Source organism: Lepidochelys kempii, chromosome 5, assembly GCF_965140265.1.
Source record: "Lepidochelys kempii isolate rLepKem1 chromosome 5, rLepKem1.hap2, whole genome shotgun sequence".
Classification (NCBI taxonomy): domain Eukaryota; kingdom Metazoa; phylum Chordata; order Testudines; family Cheloniidae; genus Lepidochelys; species Lepidochelys kempii.
The window spans coordinates 43,555,501-43,575,668 of record NC_133260.1 but is presented as its reverse complement, the minus strand read 5'-3'; the positions used below and the strand labels follow the sequence as shown (position 1 = coordinate 43,575,668).

The 20,168-nt window shown below is 40.5% G+C and overlaps 1 protein-coding gene across 5 annotated transcripts in view; it reads right to left on the bottom strand.

The window, feature by feature from the left end:
- The window catches only part of MAST4 (microtubule associated serine/threonine kinase family member 4), a 445,876-nt gene that overhangs the window by 23,791 nt on the left and 401,917 nt on the right, over positions 1-20,168 (bottom strand). For all 5 annotated transcript variants that reach the window (XM_073344102.1, XM_073344105.1, XM_073344103.1 and 2 more), the window contains 4 exons: positions 12,371-12,579; positions 6,715-6,853; positions 5,398-5,530; positions 4,471-4,636 (listed from right to left, as the gene is read on the bottom strand). In XM_073344102.1, the coding sequence (XP_073200203.1) occupies positions 4,471-4,636; positions 5,398-5,530; positions 6,715-6,853; positions 12,371-12,579 (647 nt within the window). The remainder of the gene's footprint in view (positions 1-4,470; positions 4,637-5,397; positions 5,531-6,714; positions 6,854-12,370; positions 12,580-20,168) is intronic.

Below are 20,168 nucleotides of genomic sequence, written 5' to 3'. Positions count from 1 at the left end.
ATCTTAATAACAAGAGGCAGAAGTGATTATTGTGTTTACAAAATATTTGTGCTTAGCACTGCTATGCTGTTCTTCCCTTGAAAGATGGTTATGGTTTAAATTCTAGTTCTGTTCCTTGGTCACTGCTGCTAAAATAGACACATCTGGCCTGATCCTGTAATCATTGCTCACATCTGTAATCCTTACTCATGCTAGTCATTTCACTGAAGTCATCACTCACATGAGTGAAGGCTGTATGATTGGCCCTTATGGTTTGGAGCACAGGTGCCGGCTTCTAATTTTCCCCAGGGGTGCTCAACCCCTGATCAGCCCCAGACCCCACCCCAAATCCACCCCTTTCCCCCAAATCCCACCCTGCCTCTTCCCACCTCAGCCCCACCCCTTTCTGCCCCTTTCCCTGAGCACTCCCCATCCCTGCTACTCTCCCTCCCTCCCAGCACTACCTGCATGCTGCGGAACAGCTGGGGGGTGGGGTGGGGGGGTTGATCAGCAGGGACTGCCGGTGGGCAGGAGTGGCGGGGAAGAAGGGGAGCTTGGCTGTTGGTGGGTGCTAATTTTTTTTCATGGGTGCTCCAGCCATGGAGTCAGTGCCTAAGGTTTAGAGAGAGACAAGCCAATGTGGTAGTTTTTTTTCCTACACCTCTTCTACTTAAGAGAAAAAAACCATCAACATACTTCAGTTAACCCTGACTATTGCTAAGGTCTTATGTACTTCATGACAAGATGGACTTAATTTCTGTGGCAAGGCTCCCGGATTCTGCAGCACCCCGGTCACAGCAGACTGAAAATTCTGCCCAACCTTCCTTTAAATTAAAGCATGGGAATTGGCAATGACTTCACATAAAAATGAACACCAAAACCATAAGGAGGAAGGATGGTCCAGTAGTTAGCACATTAGCCTAGGATATGGGAAACCTGGGTTCAAGGGGCCTGCTCTGCCATAGGCTTCCTGTGTGACCTTAGGCAAGTCACTTAGCTTCTCTGTAAAGTGAGGAACCAGTATTTCCCTAACTCACAGGGGCACTGTGAGGATAAGCATATTTAAGACTCTGAGGTGCTCAGATACAATGGCAATAATTTTCGTATTAAATTCAATTTATTCTTTGTGCTGATTTTCCATAGGTTTTCCATGTCAGATTTATCTTAATCTACATATAGACTCATTGTACAAGCTGTCAGAGAGAGGCTAGAGATGTTGGCAGCTGGATGGGGACAACTGGGACTTTAGGTACCAGTGGGAGACATGGGTGGTAGTTTGGGATTTTGCATTAAGCACAATAGAAAAATGGATTTTTCTATTAAAATGACGAGCAATTAAATAATTAGCAAAGACGACATTTAAATTACCATGTTTAGATTGCAGAGGTATATAAGATATCGAGAGGATGGGGTACGGGGAGTTATCGCTATTGTTTCAGGCTTTCTGGAGACTCATGCAGAAAATACTACAGAGGTTAATGTTTGGTTCATGTTCTTAAGGGATTTTCCCCACATCCATATGGACTAAAAGACTTTTTTTTTTTTAAATGAATGCTTAGCTAGAGATTTTGCTTCTACTGTAATTGGCATTAACTGACTGTCAATTTTCTGGAGCTAAGACTTTGGTAACCTGACATGCCAAAACATTTGTTTCAGGACACAGCCAAGGGTAAACTACAAATGACCCTGGAGTGTCTAGCTCACCAGTTACAAAGATCTTAACTAACTCAAATTAATTAGTAATCAATTTACACAAGTTACAACAGGAGCAAAAACTATTCAAAATATAATCAGAGAGAGGTTCAGAACTGTGGGGCACACCCTAAGGTCCCGAGGATCTGATGGGCCATGCTCAGGAGGGTGGTCTATCTGGCAGGAGTAGCGGACAGTGCTCTTTGCGGGAGGTCTCGGCTGCCAGGACCAGGCTTCCTGCCTGTCTCACTTCCTATTCCTGCAGTTATGCTCCTCTGATGGGGATGCTGGGGAGAATTCTGCAAGCGAGGAGCAGAAGGCTGCACCCCAGAACTACTGACCGCCCCCCTGCTGAACAGAGGCCCCACCGGACTCCACCTTCTCACTGCAGTCCCAGAGCCCCATTCACTTCCCCTGCCGGACAGGGCTGTGGCCGTGCTGAATGGCTGGGGTCAAGAGGGAGCTCTGCCTGGCAGGGAGCCAGTGAGGTGCAGCCTTCGACTCCCCTTCTGAGCTCGGCCCTTCAGAGCTACCCCATTCACTTGCTGCATGGGAGGCAGGCGAGACTGCCCAACTGTGCAGAGAGCAGGCGGCTTCCTCAGCTTCCACATGATGAGTACACTTTGCCTCTCCCGTGGGTACCAGCCATCCCTCCCCCAGGGGTACAGGTGGCATACACAGTGCATGAATCTCTGAAGTGGAGAGCTTGACAAAAAGTGTTTGGGAAGCTCTGCTGTAGGGATAGGTCTATAGAGCAGCCAAGAGGTTTGATTCCCAGTGCAGGTAGACGTACACATGCTAGCTCTGAGTGTGCTAAAAACAGCAGTGTGGCTGGCGGCAGTGTAGGCAGTGACTCAGACTAGCTGAGCGAGAACTGTCCCGCCCAACCGCCCTGTATGTACTCAGGCGGCTAAGCCCAAGCCACCAGTGTCACACTGCTATTTTTAGCTGCTAGCCTGAAGAGAGTTAGCGTGAATGTCCGTCTGTGTGGGCATTACACCTCTCAGCTGGTGTGCAGACACACACCTACAGTGAGCCTGTGGCACCACTGACGGCAGTTTTCCCATTAACTCCAGTGGGGTCAGAACTTCATCCATGAAGCCCGGAGGACAAAACCGTGGCCAGGGTTAGATTCTACAGCCAGTTCCATGGCTGTGCAATACATGTGGACCTGGCTATTTTCACTGCATAAAGGAGTTATCTTGAATCATTTGGCAATAAGAATGACTTCAATAAAATAATTACAATTAAACAGAAAGGAAAAATCTGACAAAGGTAAAAAAAAGTCAAAATCTGAATCTAAAATAAAATAAAATGAAAAAAAAAAGGGGCTGAGTTTACAAATACTTCCATGAATCACCCATATCAGGTCATTTGGAGTGGTCAGACACAGAAAGTTACTCACAAGCTTATGTATCGATTGGATCAGGGCCTCAGATTTAAAATGTGGCCATTTAATTTACAAAAAGAAAGAATATAACATGGACTATAAAATTCCAAAATACATTTTTTAAATTGTTATAAATAATAAAATATTTCTCCTTCCCCCCAAAATCTAAGAGATCAGCCTAACGATCTATACTTTGGGTGTGTGTGTGTGCATGTGCAAATGCAATAAAAACCATGAGCTATTTCCATGTTTGTTTGCCTGCAGCTTCTACTGCAGTTTAAATCTGATTTGGATAAAATAAAACATGAATATGCATTTCAGCCGTAAGGCATCAAGAACAAAGCCAGCATTTGCTGCTTGTGTTAATTAAACAGTTGATTCCCCTTGCCACTCAGGCCTTGGTGTATCACATCAGAAAACAGCATGGTTATAAATCCATAAACAGCTAGGATATTGTATAAAGAGGTCATATACTGCAGGCAATTCACAAATCCACTTCATTAAAGATTACAAACATGCCCGGCTTGCAAAGTTAGAGATGGAGAACAGTGATATAACAGAACACCTCCTTACATACTAAATGGGATTTTTTTCTCTTTTTTAGCTAGTGGACCTTTTATATATACTGTAAAATGGACTGGGAGACATTCAGTAACAGAGATGTCATTCTGATAAACTTTTGGCATAAAACGGAGGCCATCTACATCTATGCATTTGGGAAATTTATGGAAACAGCAGGTAGGATAGTGAGAGATTCTGTTTAATTATCATTTAGTTTTGCCACAAGCTGCATGACAATACTTAGGGTCAGCTTGCAGGTTAAGATCTAAAAGGTTATTGAATTTTAAATGAAAGAAGAACAGCTGTTACAGAAATAACATTACACTATAACAACCACCAATGAAATCATTAACAATCTGTGAATTGAATTCGTTTCCCACTCTTTTTCATTATTTATTATTTGGGAGACATTTGTTTTAGGGTTTTATTACATTTTTGTTAATTTCTTCATTGTGCCATTAGGCATTTTTCCATTTCTGCAAATGCAGTCCACATTAACCTTTCCTTCTCCGGCACAATTCCTGGAAAGACTGTGACAGTCAAATTATTTGACTGTCCAACTGTTAATAGTTATTTTCTTTTTAAACAGTTTACTTACAAATATGACCTATCATGTTATTGCATTTCTGAACTCATTACTCAAGTATAATACAAGTTCAGTTTTTAGTTCAAATTTCACCCGTCATTTTGATGGCTTGTACTATGGGAACATGAGTGATTTCATTTTTTAATTTTTTGGCACAACTAGTTGAAAAATGCTAGCTTTTTAGTAAATTCTTAAATATCTTTTTCATTAAGTGATTGGTTTCAGCAGGTTAAGAAATTCAGTTTTTCATGGTGATATTTACCACTGATAACTTGTCCAAATAGCTCTTCTGGTGTATCACCAAAGAATGGCACACACCCAACAAGAAATTCATAAAGGATAATTCCCATGGCCCACCAGTCCACTGGCTTGCCGTAACCCTGCCTCAATATCACTTCTGGTGCTATATATTCAGGTGTGCCACAGACCTAAAAATGAGAAAAAGAAAATGTTTAAACAAGCAAAGTTTAATAACCCTAGTTATTGTGCTTAAATTTTCCCAATAATTCTCATGATGTAGCAAAATCTTACAAAAAACATGGAGAATTTTAAACTTTCTTTTCAGCATGTTTTACACTGTTCAGCTTGCAACACAGTTAATATTTTTAGAAGAATGACCTACATTAAGTGGTTGTATTGTATGCGAAAAATGCATTTTGTGAAAAATACAGTTTTAAAAGATTGTTTTTTATACACAAGAGTCAATTAAAACAATAGTTTTATTTAATCTAAACATATCTTCATTTTTACTTGAAAGTTGTGATGGTTTTACCTTAAGTAACTTTTACAGTGAACAGATTGTGGGCAAATGGTAATGAGGCATGCTTAAAGGGAAATGGGCCATAGCTAGGATTTTAGCACCCTTGATTGTACAATGCATCATGAGTTCTGCAAATACTCTGCTGAGACTCCTGAATTCCCTATAAAAACAGTTTTCCATTTGTCTCTCTCATGATCTCACTTGCACACAATTAGATCGTTCATCTTACTAATAGACCATAATGTGGGGGTGGGGAGGAAGGGGAGCATGGAACAGTCTGCAGTGCACCAGTAAAGGTAACTCTCACACATACATCTGAAATACCAATGCAGAAATAATAATGGCTTATATAATATTATGGTATATCCCATTGGTAAATATGGCTTTATTTAATCTCTCAGTATAGAAATGAAAAAAAGCATCTCTTACCTGCTTGTCAAGGAACTCTCTAGCATCCTTCTCAATGTGACCCTCATAAAGATTTGTAGTCATGCTCATTAGCCCCACCTTAGAAAGCCCAAAATCTGTAAGCTTTATATGTCCCATGGATGTTACCAATAAACTGCAGATCAGAATGACACTCAATTACTATAACAAACTGAAATTGTACTAGTTTGTTTATTATAGTCACAGGATAATGCTTTAACAGCACTACACAACTGTTTAAAAAAACCATTTAGGAAACTACTGGGCTAGACACAGAGGCATCCTGGAAGTTACCAAATGCATGATACATATGTTGTTGTTATTGAATTTAAACAAACCATAATCTATATCTGCTTGAACACCTAATAGTTAAAGGATCTTAAAAGGATCCACATAAAGGCTACAAAAAATATGGCACAGCGTAGTTAGCACAAGAAGAAATGGCAAGCATTCTGGAAGACGTACAAATAGATTGTAACTTTAAAAGGAGAAACAAAGAGTAGTCCGGTGGCACCTTAAAGACTAACAGATTTATTTAGTCTTTAATATGCTGTCGGACTCCTCGTTGTTTTTGTGGATACAGACTAACAGGGCTACCCCTCCGATACTTTAAAAGGAAAAAGAGGCATTAGTTTTTTCTACCTCTAATTAACTGTGCCATTCATTTAAATAGGGGAGAAGATGGGGAAAAAAAGGAAATTGATGGATATTAAGTTGGCAGACAACAGATATCCAGTACCAGGTGGGTATTTTGACTCAGACTCATTTGGGATTCAAATGTGTTTAGAAACAAGTGACAATGAAAACTAGTGGAAGATATGTCAGGTTCTGTCTTTATTTCAGCAACCTGCTGTAATGCAGTTTACATTTATAGAAGACATGAAATATTGTAACCCCAAATACTGCAGAAATGTGACAGAGGGGAAAGATTTCCCATTTAACACTGACCTTATAAGAATTTGTATGTACAATTTTTTTTTCATATTCAGCATTAAATAGGGTACAAAGTATATGTAGAGAGAGCTTGCTCTTATTGGCCAGACTTTATTATCCTTCATTTCAGCCTCAAGAAAAAAAATGTATTTCTCTCATGCTAGTCTTACAGCCTCTCGTTGCCTAAAGGATTGTAAAAATCAACACATCATCTATAATTATGGCTAAACCACCCAACTCATATTATGAATCTATTATCTGAGAATTCTGAATGCATGGGATAATATTCATAACCAAACATCCATTTTCTGCAGAGCAAAATTACACCTTTCATATCTGACTAATTTTCAGACAAAGTTCTTTTGTGGTTATATTCTATACACTTACTTGTCTGGCTTCAAATCCCTGTGCACAATTCCATAATTATGCAGATATTCCAAGGCTAGCACAGTCTCAGCAAAATACATCCTTGCCATATCCACAGGTAAAGGACCCATATTCTTCATTAAAGTAGCACAATCTCCACCTGAAAATATAATAAAATGGTCTAGCTGGTATCATATTTTGAGGTGCACAGACATAACTAAAAGAAAAGGAGGACTTGTGGCACCTTAGAGACTAACAAATTTATTTGAGCATAAGCTTTCGTGAGCTACAGCTCACTTCATCGGATGCATCTAAGCCATGCTCCATATGCAGGCATACGTGGACCTCCATATATTTACCAATTGTACAACGGGGATTCTGAATGTTCACTATTTGAATACTGTCTTTTAGGTTTATTTTACAAAATATTTTCATACAAGCAATTTTTTTTTGAGAGGGAGAGGAAGGAGAAACTTGTGCTGAAACAGCATAAGAACATAAGAATGGCCATACTGGGTCAGACCAAAGGTCCATCCAGCCCAGTATCCTGTCTACCGACAATGGCCAATGCCAGGTGCCCCAGCGGGAGTGAACCTAACAGGGAATGATCAAGTGATGTCTCTCCTGCCATCCATCTCCACCCTCTAACAAACAGAGGCTAGGGTCATTCCTTACCCATCCTGGCTAATAGCCATTAATGGACTTAATCTCCATGAATTTATCTAGTTCTCTTTTAAACCCTGTTATAGTCCTCCTCAGGCAAGGAGTTCCACAGGTTGACTGTGCACTGAGTGAAGAAGAACTTCCTTTTATTTGTTTTAAACCTGCTACCCATTAATTTCATTTGGTGGCCCCTAGTTCTTATATTATGGGAACAAGTAAATAACTTTTCCTTATTCACTTTCTCCACACCAATCATGCTTTTATATACCTCTATCATATCCTCCCTTAGTCTCCTCTTTTCCAAGCTGAAAAGTCCTAGCCTCTTTAATCTCTCCTCATATGGGACCTGTTCCAAACCCCAATCATTTTAATTGCTCTTTTCTGAACCTTTCCTAATGCCAGTAATCTTTTTCGGGATGAGGGGACCACATCTGTACGCAGTATTCAAGATGTTGGGGTACCATGGATTTATATAAGGGCAATAATATATTCTCTGTCTTATTCTCTATCCCTTTTTTAATGATTCCTAACATCCTGTTTGCTTTTTTGACTGCCGCTGCACACTGCGTGGACGTCTTCAGAGAACTATCCACGATGTCTCCAAGATCTTTCTCCTGATTAGTTGTCTCTAAATTAGCCCCCATCATATTGTGTGTATAGTTGGGGTACTTTTTTCCAATGTGCATTACTTTACATTTATCCAAATTTAATTTCATTTGCCATTTTGTTGCCCAATCACTTAGTTTTGTGAGATCTTTTTGAAGTTCTTCACAGTCTGCTTTGGTCTTAACTATCTTGAGCAGTTTAGTTATCATCTGCAAACTTTGCCACCTCACTGTTTACCCCTTTCTCCAGATCATTTATGAATAAGTTGAAGACGATTGGTCCAAGGACTGACCCTTGGGGAACACCACTAGTTACCCTTCTCCGTTCTGAAAATTTACCATTTACTCCTACCCTTTGTTCCCTGTCTTTTAACCAGTTCTCAATCCATGAAAGGATCTTTCTTCTTATCCCATGACAACTTAATTTATGTAAGAGCCTAAGTACACTATGTCCACTGGATCCCCCTTGTCCACATGTTTGTTGACCCCCCTCAAAGAACTCTAATAGATTAGTAAGACATGATCTTCCTTGACAGAAACCATGTTGACTTTTGCGCAACAATTTATGTTCTTCGATGTGGCTGACAATGTTATTCTTTACTATTGTTTCAACTAATTTGCCCGGTACTGACGTTAGACTTACCGGTCTGTAATTGCCAGGATCACCTCTAGAGCCCTTCTTAAATATTGGCGTTACATTAGCTATCTTCCAGTCACTGGGTACAGTAGCTGATTTATAGGACAGGTTACAAACCATAGTTAATAATTCCTCACTTTCACATTTGAGTTCTTTCAGAACTCTTGGGGTGAATGCCATCTGGTCCCGGTGACTTGTTACTATTAAGTTTCTCAATTAATTCCAAAACCTCCTCTAGTGACACTTCAATCTGTGACAATTCCTCAGATTTGTCACCTACAAAAGATGGCTCAGGTTTGGGAATCTCCCTAACATCCTCAGCCGTGAAGATTGAAGCAAAGATTCATTTAGTTTCTCTGTGATGACTTTATCGTCTTTAAGTGCTCTTTTTGTATCTTGATTGTCCAGGGGTCCCACTGGTTGTTTAGCAGGCTTCCTGCTTCTGATGTACTTAAAAAACATTTTGTTATTACCTTTTGAGTTTTTGGCTAGCTGTTCTTCAAACTCCTTTTTGGCTTTTCTTATTACATTTTTACATTTAATTTGGCAGTGTTTATGCTCCTTTCTATTTACCTCACTAGGATTTGACTTCCACTTTTTAAAAGATGCCTTTTACCTCTCACTGTTTCTTTTACATGGTTGTTAAGCACGGTGGCTCTTTTTTAGTTCTTTTACTGTGTTTTTTAATTTGGGGTATACATTTAAGTTGAGCCTCTATTATGGTGTCTTTGAAAAGTGTCCATGCAGCTTGCAGGGATTTCACTCTCGTCACTTTTAATTTCTGTTTAACTAACCTCATTTTTGCATAGTTCCCCTTTCTGAAATTAAATGCCACAGTGTTGGGCTGTTGAGATGTTCTTCCCACCACAGGAATGTTAATTATTTTTATATTATGGTCAGTATTTCCAAGCAGTCCTGTTATAGTTACCTCTTGGACCAGATCCTGTGCTCCACTCAGGACTAGATCGAGAGTTGCCTCTCGCCTTGTGGGTTCCTGTACCAGCTGCTCCAAGAAGCAGTCATTTAAAGTGTCGAGAAATTTTGTCTTTGCATTTCGTCCTGAGGTGACATGTACCCAGTCAATATGGGGATAATTGAAATCCCCCACTATTATTGAGTTTTTAATTTTGATAGGCTCTCTAATCTCCCTTAGCATTTAATCGTCACAATCATGTCCTAATCAGGTGGTCAATAATAGATCCCTACTGTTATATTCCTATTAGAGCACAGAATTACTATCCATAGAGATTCTATGGTACACGTGGATTCATTTAAAATTTTTATTTCATTTGCTTCTACATTTTATTTCACATATAGTGCCATTCCCCAAACCGCACAACCTGTTCTGTCCTTCCGATATATTTTGTACCCCGGAATGATTGTGTCCCATTGATTGTCCACACTTCACCAGGTTTCTGTGATGCCTGTTATATCCATATCCTCCTTTAACATGAGGCACTCTAGTTTACCCATCTTATTATTTAGACTTCTAGCATTTGTGTACAAGCACTTTAAAAACTTGTCACTGTTTATTTGTCTGCCCTTTTCTGATGTGTCAGATTCTTTATGTGACTGTTTCTCGTCCGATCTAGCCCATACTTTATCCTCTTCCATCCTCTCCTCCTGACTAAAACCTAGAGAATCTCTATCAATAGACTCTCCTCTACGAGAAGTCTCTCTCTGATCCACATGCGCCTCTGCAGCAATCGGCTTTCCCCCATCTCTTAGTTTAAAAACTCTGCATCCTTTTTAATGTTAAGTGCCAGCAGTCTGGATCCACTTTGCTTTAGATGGACCCCATCCTTCCTGTATAGGCTCCCCCTATCCCAAAAGTTTCCCCAGTTCCTAATAAATCTAACCCCCTCCTCTCTACACCATCGTCTCATCCATGCATTGAGACTCTGAAGCTATGCCTGCCTACCTGGCCCTGTGCGTGGAACTGGAAGCATTTCTGAGAATGCCACCATAGAGGTCCTGGATTTCAGTCTCTTTCCTAGCAGCCTAAATTTGGCCTCCAGGACGTCTCTCCTACCCTTCCCTATGTCATTGGTACCTACGTGTACCACGACCACCGGCTCCTCCCCAGCACTACACATAAGTCTATCTAGATGCCTCGAGAGATCCACAACCTTCGCACCAGGCAGGCAAGTCACCATGCAGTACTCCCGGTCATCACAAACCCGGCTATCTATGTTTCTAATGATCGAATCTCCCATTACTAACACCTGCCTTTTCTTAGTGACTGGAGTTCCCTCCCCCGGAGAGGTAATCTCAGTGCAAGAGGATACCCCATCATCATCTGGAAGGAGGATCCCAACTATGGGAAGGTTTCCCTCTGTTCCCGTTGACTGCTCTCCTTCTCTGGGCTTTTCATCCTCCTTAACAGTGCAGGGGCTGTCTGATCGGAGGTGGGAAAAATCTACAGTATCCCAGAAAGCCTCATCAACATACCTCTCTGCCTCCTTTAGCTCCTCCAGTTCCACCACCCTGGCCTCCAAAGCGCATACACGGTCTCTGAGGGCCAGGAGCTCCTTGCACCAAATGCACACAAACGAGCTTTGCAAACAGGGACCGCTAGCAGGGAGTTTCGAGAGGGGGTTTGGAAGGGGAGTGGAAAGGGGGCGTGGTACACTTGCCAGTCTTTAAAACCTTTAAACTAAACTATAAGCAAAACTTCTTGATTTAAACAAAAATCCTATCATTAACCTAGGTAGCTGTAGGAGAAAATACAGGCAAAAGCCTAGCAGCAGAGTGGGGGCTATCCTGTTTATTGCACTCAGTGTAGCATGTATGATTGCCTGCCCTGTGGCCGAGTGGCGTACGTGTGCATTTGGTGCAAGGATAAAGATATCCTAGACCCTGAATGAGATTCAGGTGTTTTCAAAAAGAATTTTTTTATTTTTTTTTACTATATTTTTATTCACTACCTTAAATATCATCATCAAGACTTAGGCTTGGCCTACACTACTATGTCACTCAAAGGTGTGGAAAATCCACGTAGTTATACTGACCTAACCCCCAGCATAGACGGCGCTGGGTCAACAGGAGGGCTTCTCCTGGGAACATAGCTTCTGCCTTTCAGGAAGGTGAAGTACCTACACCGACAGGAGAAACTCTCTACTATCTACCTACCTAAGATATTTATATGGACCCATCAACATAGAATCTGCATGCCTCTTACTCTTTAATGTATTTATTCACAATACCCCTGTAAGGTAGAGAAGTAGTGTTATACTCATTTTACAGATGGGGAATTGACACCCAGAATGACCAACCAAGATCACACAGGATCTTTCTCTCCTCCACGACCCAGGCTAACAATCTAACCACTGGACCTTCTTTCTCTCAATGTCAGGGTCCCCTTGAAGGTGTCTCTTTGGTGTTTCAAGCTTATTACTGTAAATTGTTTTCAGATACACTATCATTTTCACAGTGGTGAAAATTTCAAAAGCAGAAGATAACTTCTTAACTTTATTTTCACATGAATTTCCAGTGTTACAGGACACTTATGATTATAAATTATAACAAACTCATTCATTGAGCATTACTTCTCTTTAGAGCTGCAAGATAAGCAGTTTACAGGCAATCACCAAAAGATAATGATTGGGAATGAAGCCATCTCATTGGTGGATTTAGATCCTACGTGTACATAGCTACTGTACAGAGAACACACAGGCGAGCTTTTGTAATGTAAATACAGTGTGGGTTGATTTTCCTTTTTTGATGCTAAAATACACTGTTCTTCCCACTGTAAAGAGAACAAATACTTTACCTTCCACATACTCCATGACCATACATAAATGGCGTCTAGTTTCAAAGGAGCAGTACATGCTGACGACAAATGGATTTTCTGCAAATGTCAGGATATCACGCTCAACAAAGGCCTGCTGAATCTGGTTTCGGAGGATGAGATTCTGTTTGTTAATTTTCTTCATGGCAAATCTCTGTCTGGTTTCTTTATGTCGCACAAAATAAACGGCACTGAAACAGCCCAAACAACAGGAGAAAAAAGGGATTGGTGATGAGATTTATTTATATTTATATATAGTACAAAACAAAGATGGCAGTGACTAGTCTTTCAAATCTGAGCTCCCGAATACTGTTTTGTTTCGTGACCAAGATGCAGCCTCAATTGACACATCAACCTCACACAATTAAAAAACCTAAATAAAGCCTGCAAATGGTCTCAGCTCAAATGGACTCTGGGCATTTCCACCTGCAAAGGATTTATAGAGAAAAAACAGCTATGGCCAACATTATAAATCATTCTGACAAGTGCCTATTCTGCAAGTGTGTGTCATAATTATGATTCAGCCTCCATTTCAGGGAATTTTCAAATAAGTCATGGACTTCTCATGAGGTTTCATATGTGAAATGCCTGGAAGGGCAAAAGCTGCTCAGTGGGGTGGCTCTTGCTTTGCTAGTTGCCAAGTGCCTCATCTGTTACCATCACCCTGTCCCTGACATCAGCATTTACCACTACCAAGGGCAGATCAGCAGTGGCTGATTCCATCAAAATGGATCACTGTGTTAGCTTCCCTATTAATGTGGGATTAAGTCTTGCCCTAGATATGTAGAAATTCCATTGGGGCCACACTGACTGGGCTTCCTGTCATCTGGGATTTGGGGGTGAAAGCAAAGCAGAGTGAAAGCAAAGCAGCATCTGAGCAGCCCTGGTTGCTTCCAGGATTTGGTGAAAGAGATCACTCATTCCATGATCCCTGCACTGGAGCATGGACACAGGATGTAAATTACTACATTTCCTAAAAATCCCTGGAGGCAAATCCTGAAAAATCTTTATATTGCATTACCTCTATTTTGTCATATTTATTGCTTAGGGCATTTTTAGTATGTAATTATCATAGCAGTTTGGGTGTGTGGAAAGGAAAGGATGAGACAGAGAAAGCAGAGAAAAAGGGAGAAGTTGATTATGTCGTTTCTAATTCAATTTGTGCCCCCCAGAGGCCCACTTATATCTCCATATAATTATTTAAATAAAAAAGGCAGCTCAGAATTTACTTTTTGTCTCACTATTTTTGATAAAGAGTACTCTAACCCCACACTAGAGTAATTTATAAACCCTTCTGAACAGCCAAAGTTGTTTTTCATTTCTTTTGTGGCGTGATATTCCTGGTGAGTGTTTTCTCTGATTGAAAAGGTTGTCATTAATCTTTTCCATTGTCTCTGAAAGTACAGTTCCCAACCAAGGGTAGGGCAGCTGAAAGACATTACATCATAATGTTTAGGTAGAAAACACCTTGGGCAGGGAGTGAAGTGAGTCAAGCCCCACCCTTTGTGCCTTTTACAAAGATCTGCTCCTGTTTCATGCCCCTCCCAAGGTGGAATAAAAAACTGAGTTAGTTACGCAACTTCACAGATCAGTTCTCCTCCCTGTTGGCTTCTTACTTTTCTTCCTCCATCTCTTCCCACCCCTCCCTGAAATGGATTTTCCTCTCTGCCCCCACCCTCCCTTTCACTGAGTTTCTAACACCCTTCTTTTCTCATTTTCTGTCCTCCCTCTCCCTTCTCTTTGTCCCCATTTCCTGTCAAGCTCAGCCTCTGTCTACCGATTTTGTCCCTTTGTCCTCCTCTCTTTTTCCTATTTCAACCCTCTTATTCTGGTTACCTTCCTGACATCTTACGTGCGGGGAAAGTGACCCCTTCACCTGCCTGAAACCTTGATCTTCCAAGGAATTCTTATGTCAATACACAGTCTCATTGAACTCTGCAGGACTCTGTGCAGGAACTCCCATTTCAGGATTGGGGCCAATGAAGCACTGCTGATGGACTCCAAAAGCTGCCCTTCAGCCAGGCCTGGCAAGTTGAGCTCTTAAGGATGCAGTAATAGGTATTAATTGGAGGCTATTAAAATTGAGCCTTAATACAAATGCTTCCTTCTGCACAATCTATGGAGCTGTGCAGCTAGTAATTTAAATTTAAAGACAACATCACAGGAACTAGTAAGATAAAATGTATCTGACCTGCCAAACAAATTATCATCATGATTAATATCAGAACCTTTATCTAATTAATGTTACACTTCCTTATGCCACCACCTCAGCCTTTAACGTCACAGGTAGGCACCCATATATGCTTCCATGTAAACAGGGCTCAGCAGTCCACATTTCTTCAGAAAATATTTCTCAACTTCAAGCAGTATCAGACTCAACAGGGAGCGGGAGCAGGAGACAGCACAATTATATAAACACATGCATGCATTGTTTATATTGTGCAGCGTTTTACATTCCCATGTGTCTGACAAAGAATACACACTCATGGCACCATTCACTATTCAATTCCGGGGGATCTCACACTGCCATATTCACTCAAGCAACCAGAAACTGAGTATTCTGAGTTTCATGCAGGTGCCACAGGAGGACAACTCAACTTGCAGCATTTTTTGACTCCTTGTCCTTTTGTTTGTATTTGCATGTGAAGCAATGCCCTGTGTCAATATGGATGGAGACATGGGTAAACACAGGTTTTTGAAAGTGTCTAGTGGAATTCTCTCTCCATATTTGTGCTTGCTGAAATGAAGAAAGTGGCTCAAGATACACTCATATTGTAGATTTCCTTTCTTCCGCTGAATTCATGGTAGTTATGCTACTTTTCTCTCCCCACAACCTGTCAATATCCTGAGCATACCTGAAACAACTCTATACCACAGTTATTGAAATCAAAGCGCCGAATCCTGAAGTGCCCTCAACTCCCACTGAGTTAAAAGTTGGTAGTTAAATGTGCTGAATGGTCACTGAAATGGTTGTTGAATAGCAAGACTCTCCAAAGTAGAAGAGTTAAATGAAAAGGTACAAAAATTGTTGCAGTTTCAAAAAATGGGGGAAAATTTAGTAATGTGAATTGCCATCTATATACATCACCAAGAACGCAGGTGCTTGTCTTTTAGGCCAGCTGCTTTCCAAGTCTTTGTATATGTTGCACTCCGAATGGAAGGGAAGGCTAGGAGGAATATACAGTCACAGAGACACTTGACTGAGAAGCTGAACTTATCACAACTTCATTGAAATAAGACTGAAAAAAAATTACAGAAACTTCTCCTGCTGCATCTTAACATTCCTAGGCAGGCCTCTTTTCTGTACCATGCTCTTTTGTACTCTGATCTGCCCCGAACCCACGGAACTGGGCTTCTATGACTGTACCATAGCTTACCAAATAAAGGGTGAAGTCCCACATTATACTGAAGGGCCCAGTCATCTTCCCACATCCTCTACACCCCCGCATCTCACTCCCTCTTTTTTCTTCCCAGGTCTGATTTTCCTGCCTTTCTCCGTTTCCTTACTTTTAATAATGACACAGCGGTGCTGCTTGATAGGAGCCACAATGAACAGCTCACCCTACTGGTCCAGTTTACAACTATACCTTGATTTTAGAGATTTCTTCTAGGATTGGAGGGTAACGATAAGCCATATAAATTAATTAATAGTAGCAAAAATTAATATAAATTAATAGTAGCCAATATAAATTAATTAATAGAAATTAATTAATAGTAGCCATATAAATTAATTAATAGTAGCAAAAATATGGTCTCATGACATCAGCGGAGATGTTATTGCTATAGATGGGAAAACCTGGAGCATACTACAGATTATTCCTCAACTGTTCAGTGAGACACATTTCAAAGTCACGATTTCTACCTTCCTTGAATGCAAGTGGTAGCTTATTTCTGTCTTGGATAGATGCTTCTGATCAACAGGCTATTACTTGAAATGTACAGCACTGCAGCTGAAACAATATTGTCCCCCCATGTATTGGCTGAAGCATCAAAGTGCAAAATGAACAGCTGATCAAACTTGGGATACGTCATCACACAGGAGGGGACTGATGAAGAGGAAGCAGATAACAAAACAGGCCTTCAGCCTCTTAGTGGATATCTGTCCAGCTGACTTTGATAAGACAATTGGCTTTCTCTTCCAGCTCTTTCCTTGTTTTTTATTATTTTTAGCAGGTCCCAAGAGTTTAGTAACATGAGAACAGCCCCTAATTAACCCACGATAGCATCCTACAAAATCCCTTCGCTTTTGTAATTCATGGACTATTTTTGTCTTCTTTTGCTTCCAATTTTGCATGCTGACCATATTTAAAGGGTCAGCCCAATGCACTTCACTTGATATTAATCTTCCCAGCTATCAGATTTCTTTTAGAGAGACTATATTTACAGGTTTTAATTTTACTTCACAGCTAAACAATTGCTTTAGCACTTTTCCATATGTTGGTCAAAACCCTTGCTATAGACCATGATAATATGTAAAATGGGATGCATATTTAATCCCAAAGGCCCATCAAACACTCCTCTGTATAACATTGGAAAGCTGCCAGCGCAATAGTCAACGCTGAAGGGAATACAAGCTCACTCAGAGTCCACATGGTGTTACAAGAGATTCTGGGCATCCTCACTCATAAATCCCTGGTGATAAGCTTTATTTGCAACAAGTCAGCAAGCGATTCATTTCTACCACAAGTAGAAACTAGTAAACTATTATTTCTAGCACTCTGGAAGCTCTGGCCCATTACTTACCAGGACTTTTACCTGGCCGCATTCACTGCTTGCAAACCAAAATTTTCCTTGGTGCCCAGACACTCAGTAAGTGGGCACAATCGCACAGAGTAAATACTTTTTCATCCAGACTACATTTAGGAGACTCATTGGGGCACCTGTTTCTTACATTGCACTTGTTTTTACGTCATTTAAGCAGCATTCAACTAGAATTTCGTCTCAAACAGATGGACAATCCAGAGTTCCAGGTTCTGAATGGCATTATTCTAATCCTCTAGTTTCTGGAACTGTGGATTTGGGTTTTTTACCTTCCTTTCTATCTACTTTCTTGGCATGGCTGCTGGAGTTTGCTTCCATGGTCTGTCTCACTGTGATGATTAGCATTTATATTTAGTGACAAAGTTTTGCACTGGTATCCTATATTTTATTGATCTTACATTTAATTACAATAAACAAAGTTTACTCCTCCAAAAAAGTCTCATCACTGACATACGGATCTTTCGAATATTGCCTCCTTTCAGCTCTAATATTAATTACTTCAATAATCCTGTCATTATTGCCTGAAAACATTGGCTCTGATTTGGCTGGGCTAGATGCAGAGGATAATACACTCCTACAGACAAAGGAGGTTTAAAAATAAAATTTCAAAAGGTTTACCTAATCAAATGCAGATGTTAATTGTGGAAGACTTTTCCTGCACAAGGTAGCCTCAAAATCTGCCACAGGAGAAAGAGCATTTGGGTTTCTCTTAAATAACTACCGTGCTTCAGTCCTGGTTTAAAGCCCTTATTACAACTTCCACAATTGCATTAGAGCCATTTTGTAACCTGGGGTAGATTTGGTGCTTGAGGCTAAAGAAGCTGCATTAGTCTCTTTGACCCGGTTCCCTAATTTATCAAAGAACCCTGGACTCCTTAGGGAATAATCAGATACCTTGCTGTATTTGCAGTTTAAAAGAGACAGTGTCTATCTTTCAAGTGCTAGCAGCTTTATTTTCAAGTAGTTTCCTGAGAAGAGATTTGTGAATTCTGCATCACCCTAGAATTGAGGCTTTGTTGTCTATGATGTAGGGAAAACATCCAGGCAACTGTGATTTATGGTTTGTCAATGTAATATGCATATAGGTGATAGTGAAATATCCCTACTTCTGATCTTAAATTATCTGCCAGCTAGCTGATGCCCAAACACTAAGTGATCAACTACCCATCTCATAAAACCCAATAATTTTGCTTTCCTCCTACTACTAGTTGCAGGTGTTTGACTACTTCATGTAGATTTTCATTCTGAAGCTGAAAAAAGCATCTCTCAATATCTAAGGGCAGGTCTACACTACTGCTTAAGTTGATCTAACTTACATCACTCAGGGGTGTGAAAAAGACACCCCATCAAGCAACGCAAGTTACAGCAACCTAAGCACTGTCCACACTGACGCTATATCGGCAGGAGATGCTCTCTTGCTGACATAGCTTCTGCCTCTCTCAGAGGTGGAGTAATTATGCCGATGGGATAAAGCTCTCCCTTCGGCATAGAGCATCTTCACCAGATGCACTACAGCAGCACAGCTGAGCCAGTGCAGCACTTCTAGTGTAGACCTGCCCTAAGAGTATCTCCTCCCACTTCTAATACTGTTCGTAAAAGTCCATGTAAAACAATGATACTACTGCCCAGCTTGTTTATAAAATGAACAATCTCAGTGAAAGTTCCACTTTGTTGCATTCCGAATAAAAAAAGAGGGCTGGGAGTAATTGAAACACTCACTTGAGAAATTATTTTCCAGCCCTTTGAACACACCCTACAGTCAGCAGTGATTGAAAATGGGACTTTCAGCATCAAAAGCATCTGCCTCTACTACTTGAGCTAACTCCGTAGCTGGTAGCTTTAGAAGGATCTTATTCTCCTCTATGTACCATCCACTGGAGAGAAGCAAGACACTTATCCAGGGTGTTACTCCCCTTATTATGGGACATGTATCTGAAGGGCACAAGAGTTCAAATTCCCAGATAGGCCACCATGCACAGGCCCTCAATGGGGACTGAACCTAGGGCCTTCAACATCAAAAATACGAGCATCTACCATTTGATTGACAGAAATTACTGGATTTGCTAGTAGCAGTATTAGGCCTTTTTACTCTAAATGGATCAGATGCTAATGGGGAACGAGACACACTAGGCCAGTATGTCATGTGTACCCAACCCAAATATTCAATTCATCACCCCTTTTTCAACTGATGTAATTGGCACCAGATCATTGCGTAAAGCAGGCACTATTACGCAAAACTAAAACAACTGCCTAACAAATCCAAATGGGGAGTTCACATGCCCAATAAAACTAACTGTAAGATGTAATTGATTGAGCTTGTTTATGCAGCCATGCTGACGGCAGCTGCAGCACGATGACCAAAGAGTTCCTATATGTTACCATTTGAAATTTTAAAATTTGGAGAAAATCTGCTTGAACAGTAATGAAAATTAAAAATGTGGGGAGCATTAAAGGAATACCTTTTGGCTGGTGAGAGAGTCTAAGACAGACAGCTTGTGAAACCATTAATGATTTGGCCTGCATCCTACATGTTTACTGATTCACAGCTTGTTTAACTTCTTGTATATTCCCAACCATTCCCAAAAGCCCGATGTACCTCATTACTATACAGTCATTTAATTACACTACAAATGAGTTTATTCAACCAATTACAAAGCAGAATACTGCTAAGATATTTACTCAAACTTTCAAAAAAAACCAATGGTTCAAATTTAAACTCATGAAGTTTAACATATCTGACAAATCTCTGCTACAACGTGCCAAGACCAACAATTACACTGTCAAATTGTCAAAGCCTTTAACTTCACTGTGAAGGCAGGAACATCCATAGCAAAACCAATCAAACAAAGACACTGCACTCAGTAACATTTTCTTCTCATTTGGTTCAGGAAGAATCCTTTCACTACATCCTTGAAAGAAATGAAATATTACAACAACATAATCAAGTATTAGCAAGCCACATCACAAAATACACCTAGTGACATATTCCTGAGAATAAATCAGTGAAGCACAGGCAGAA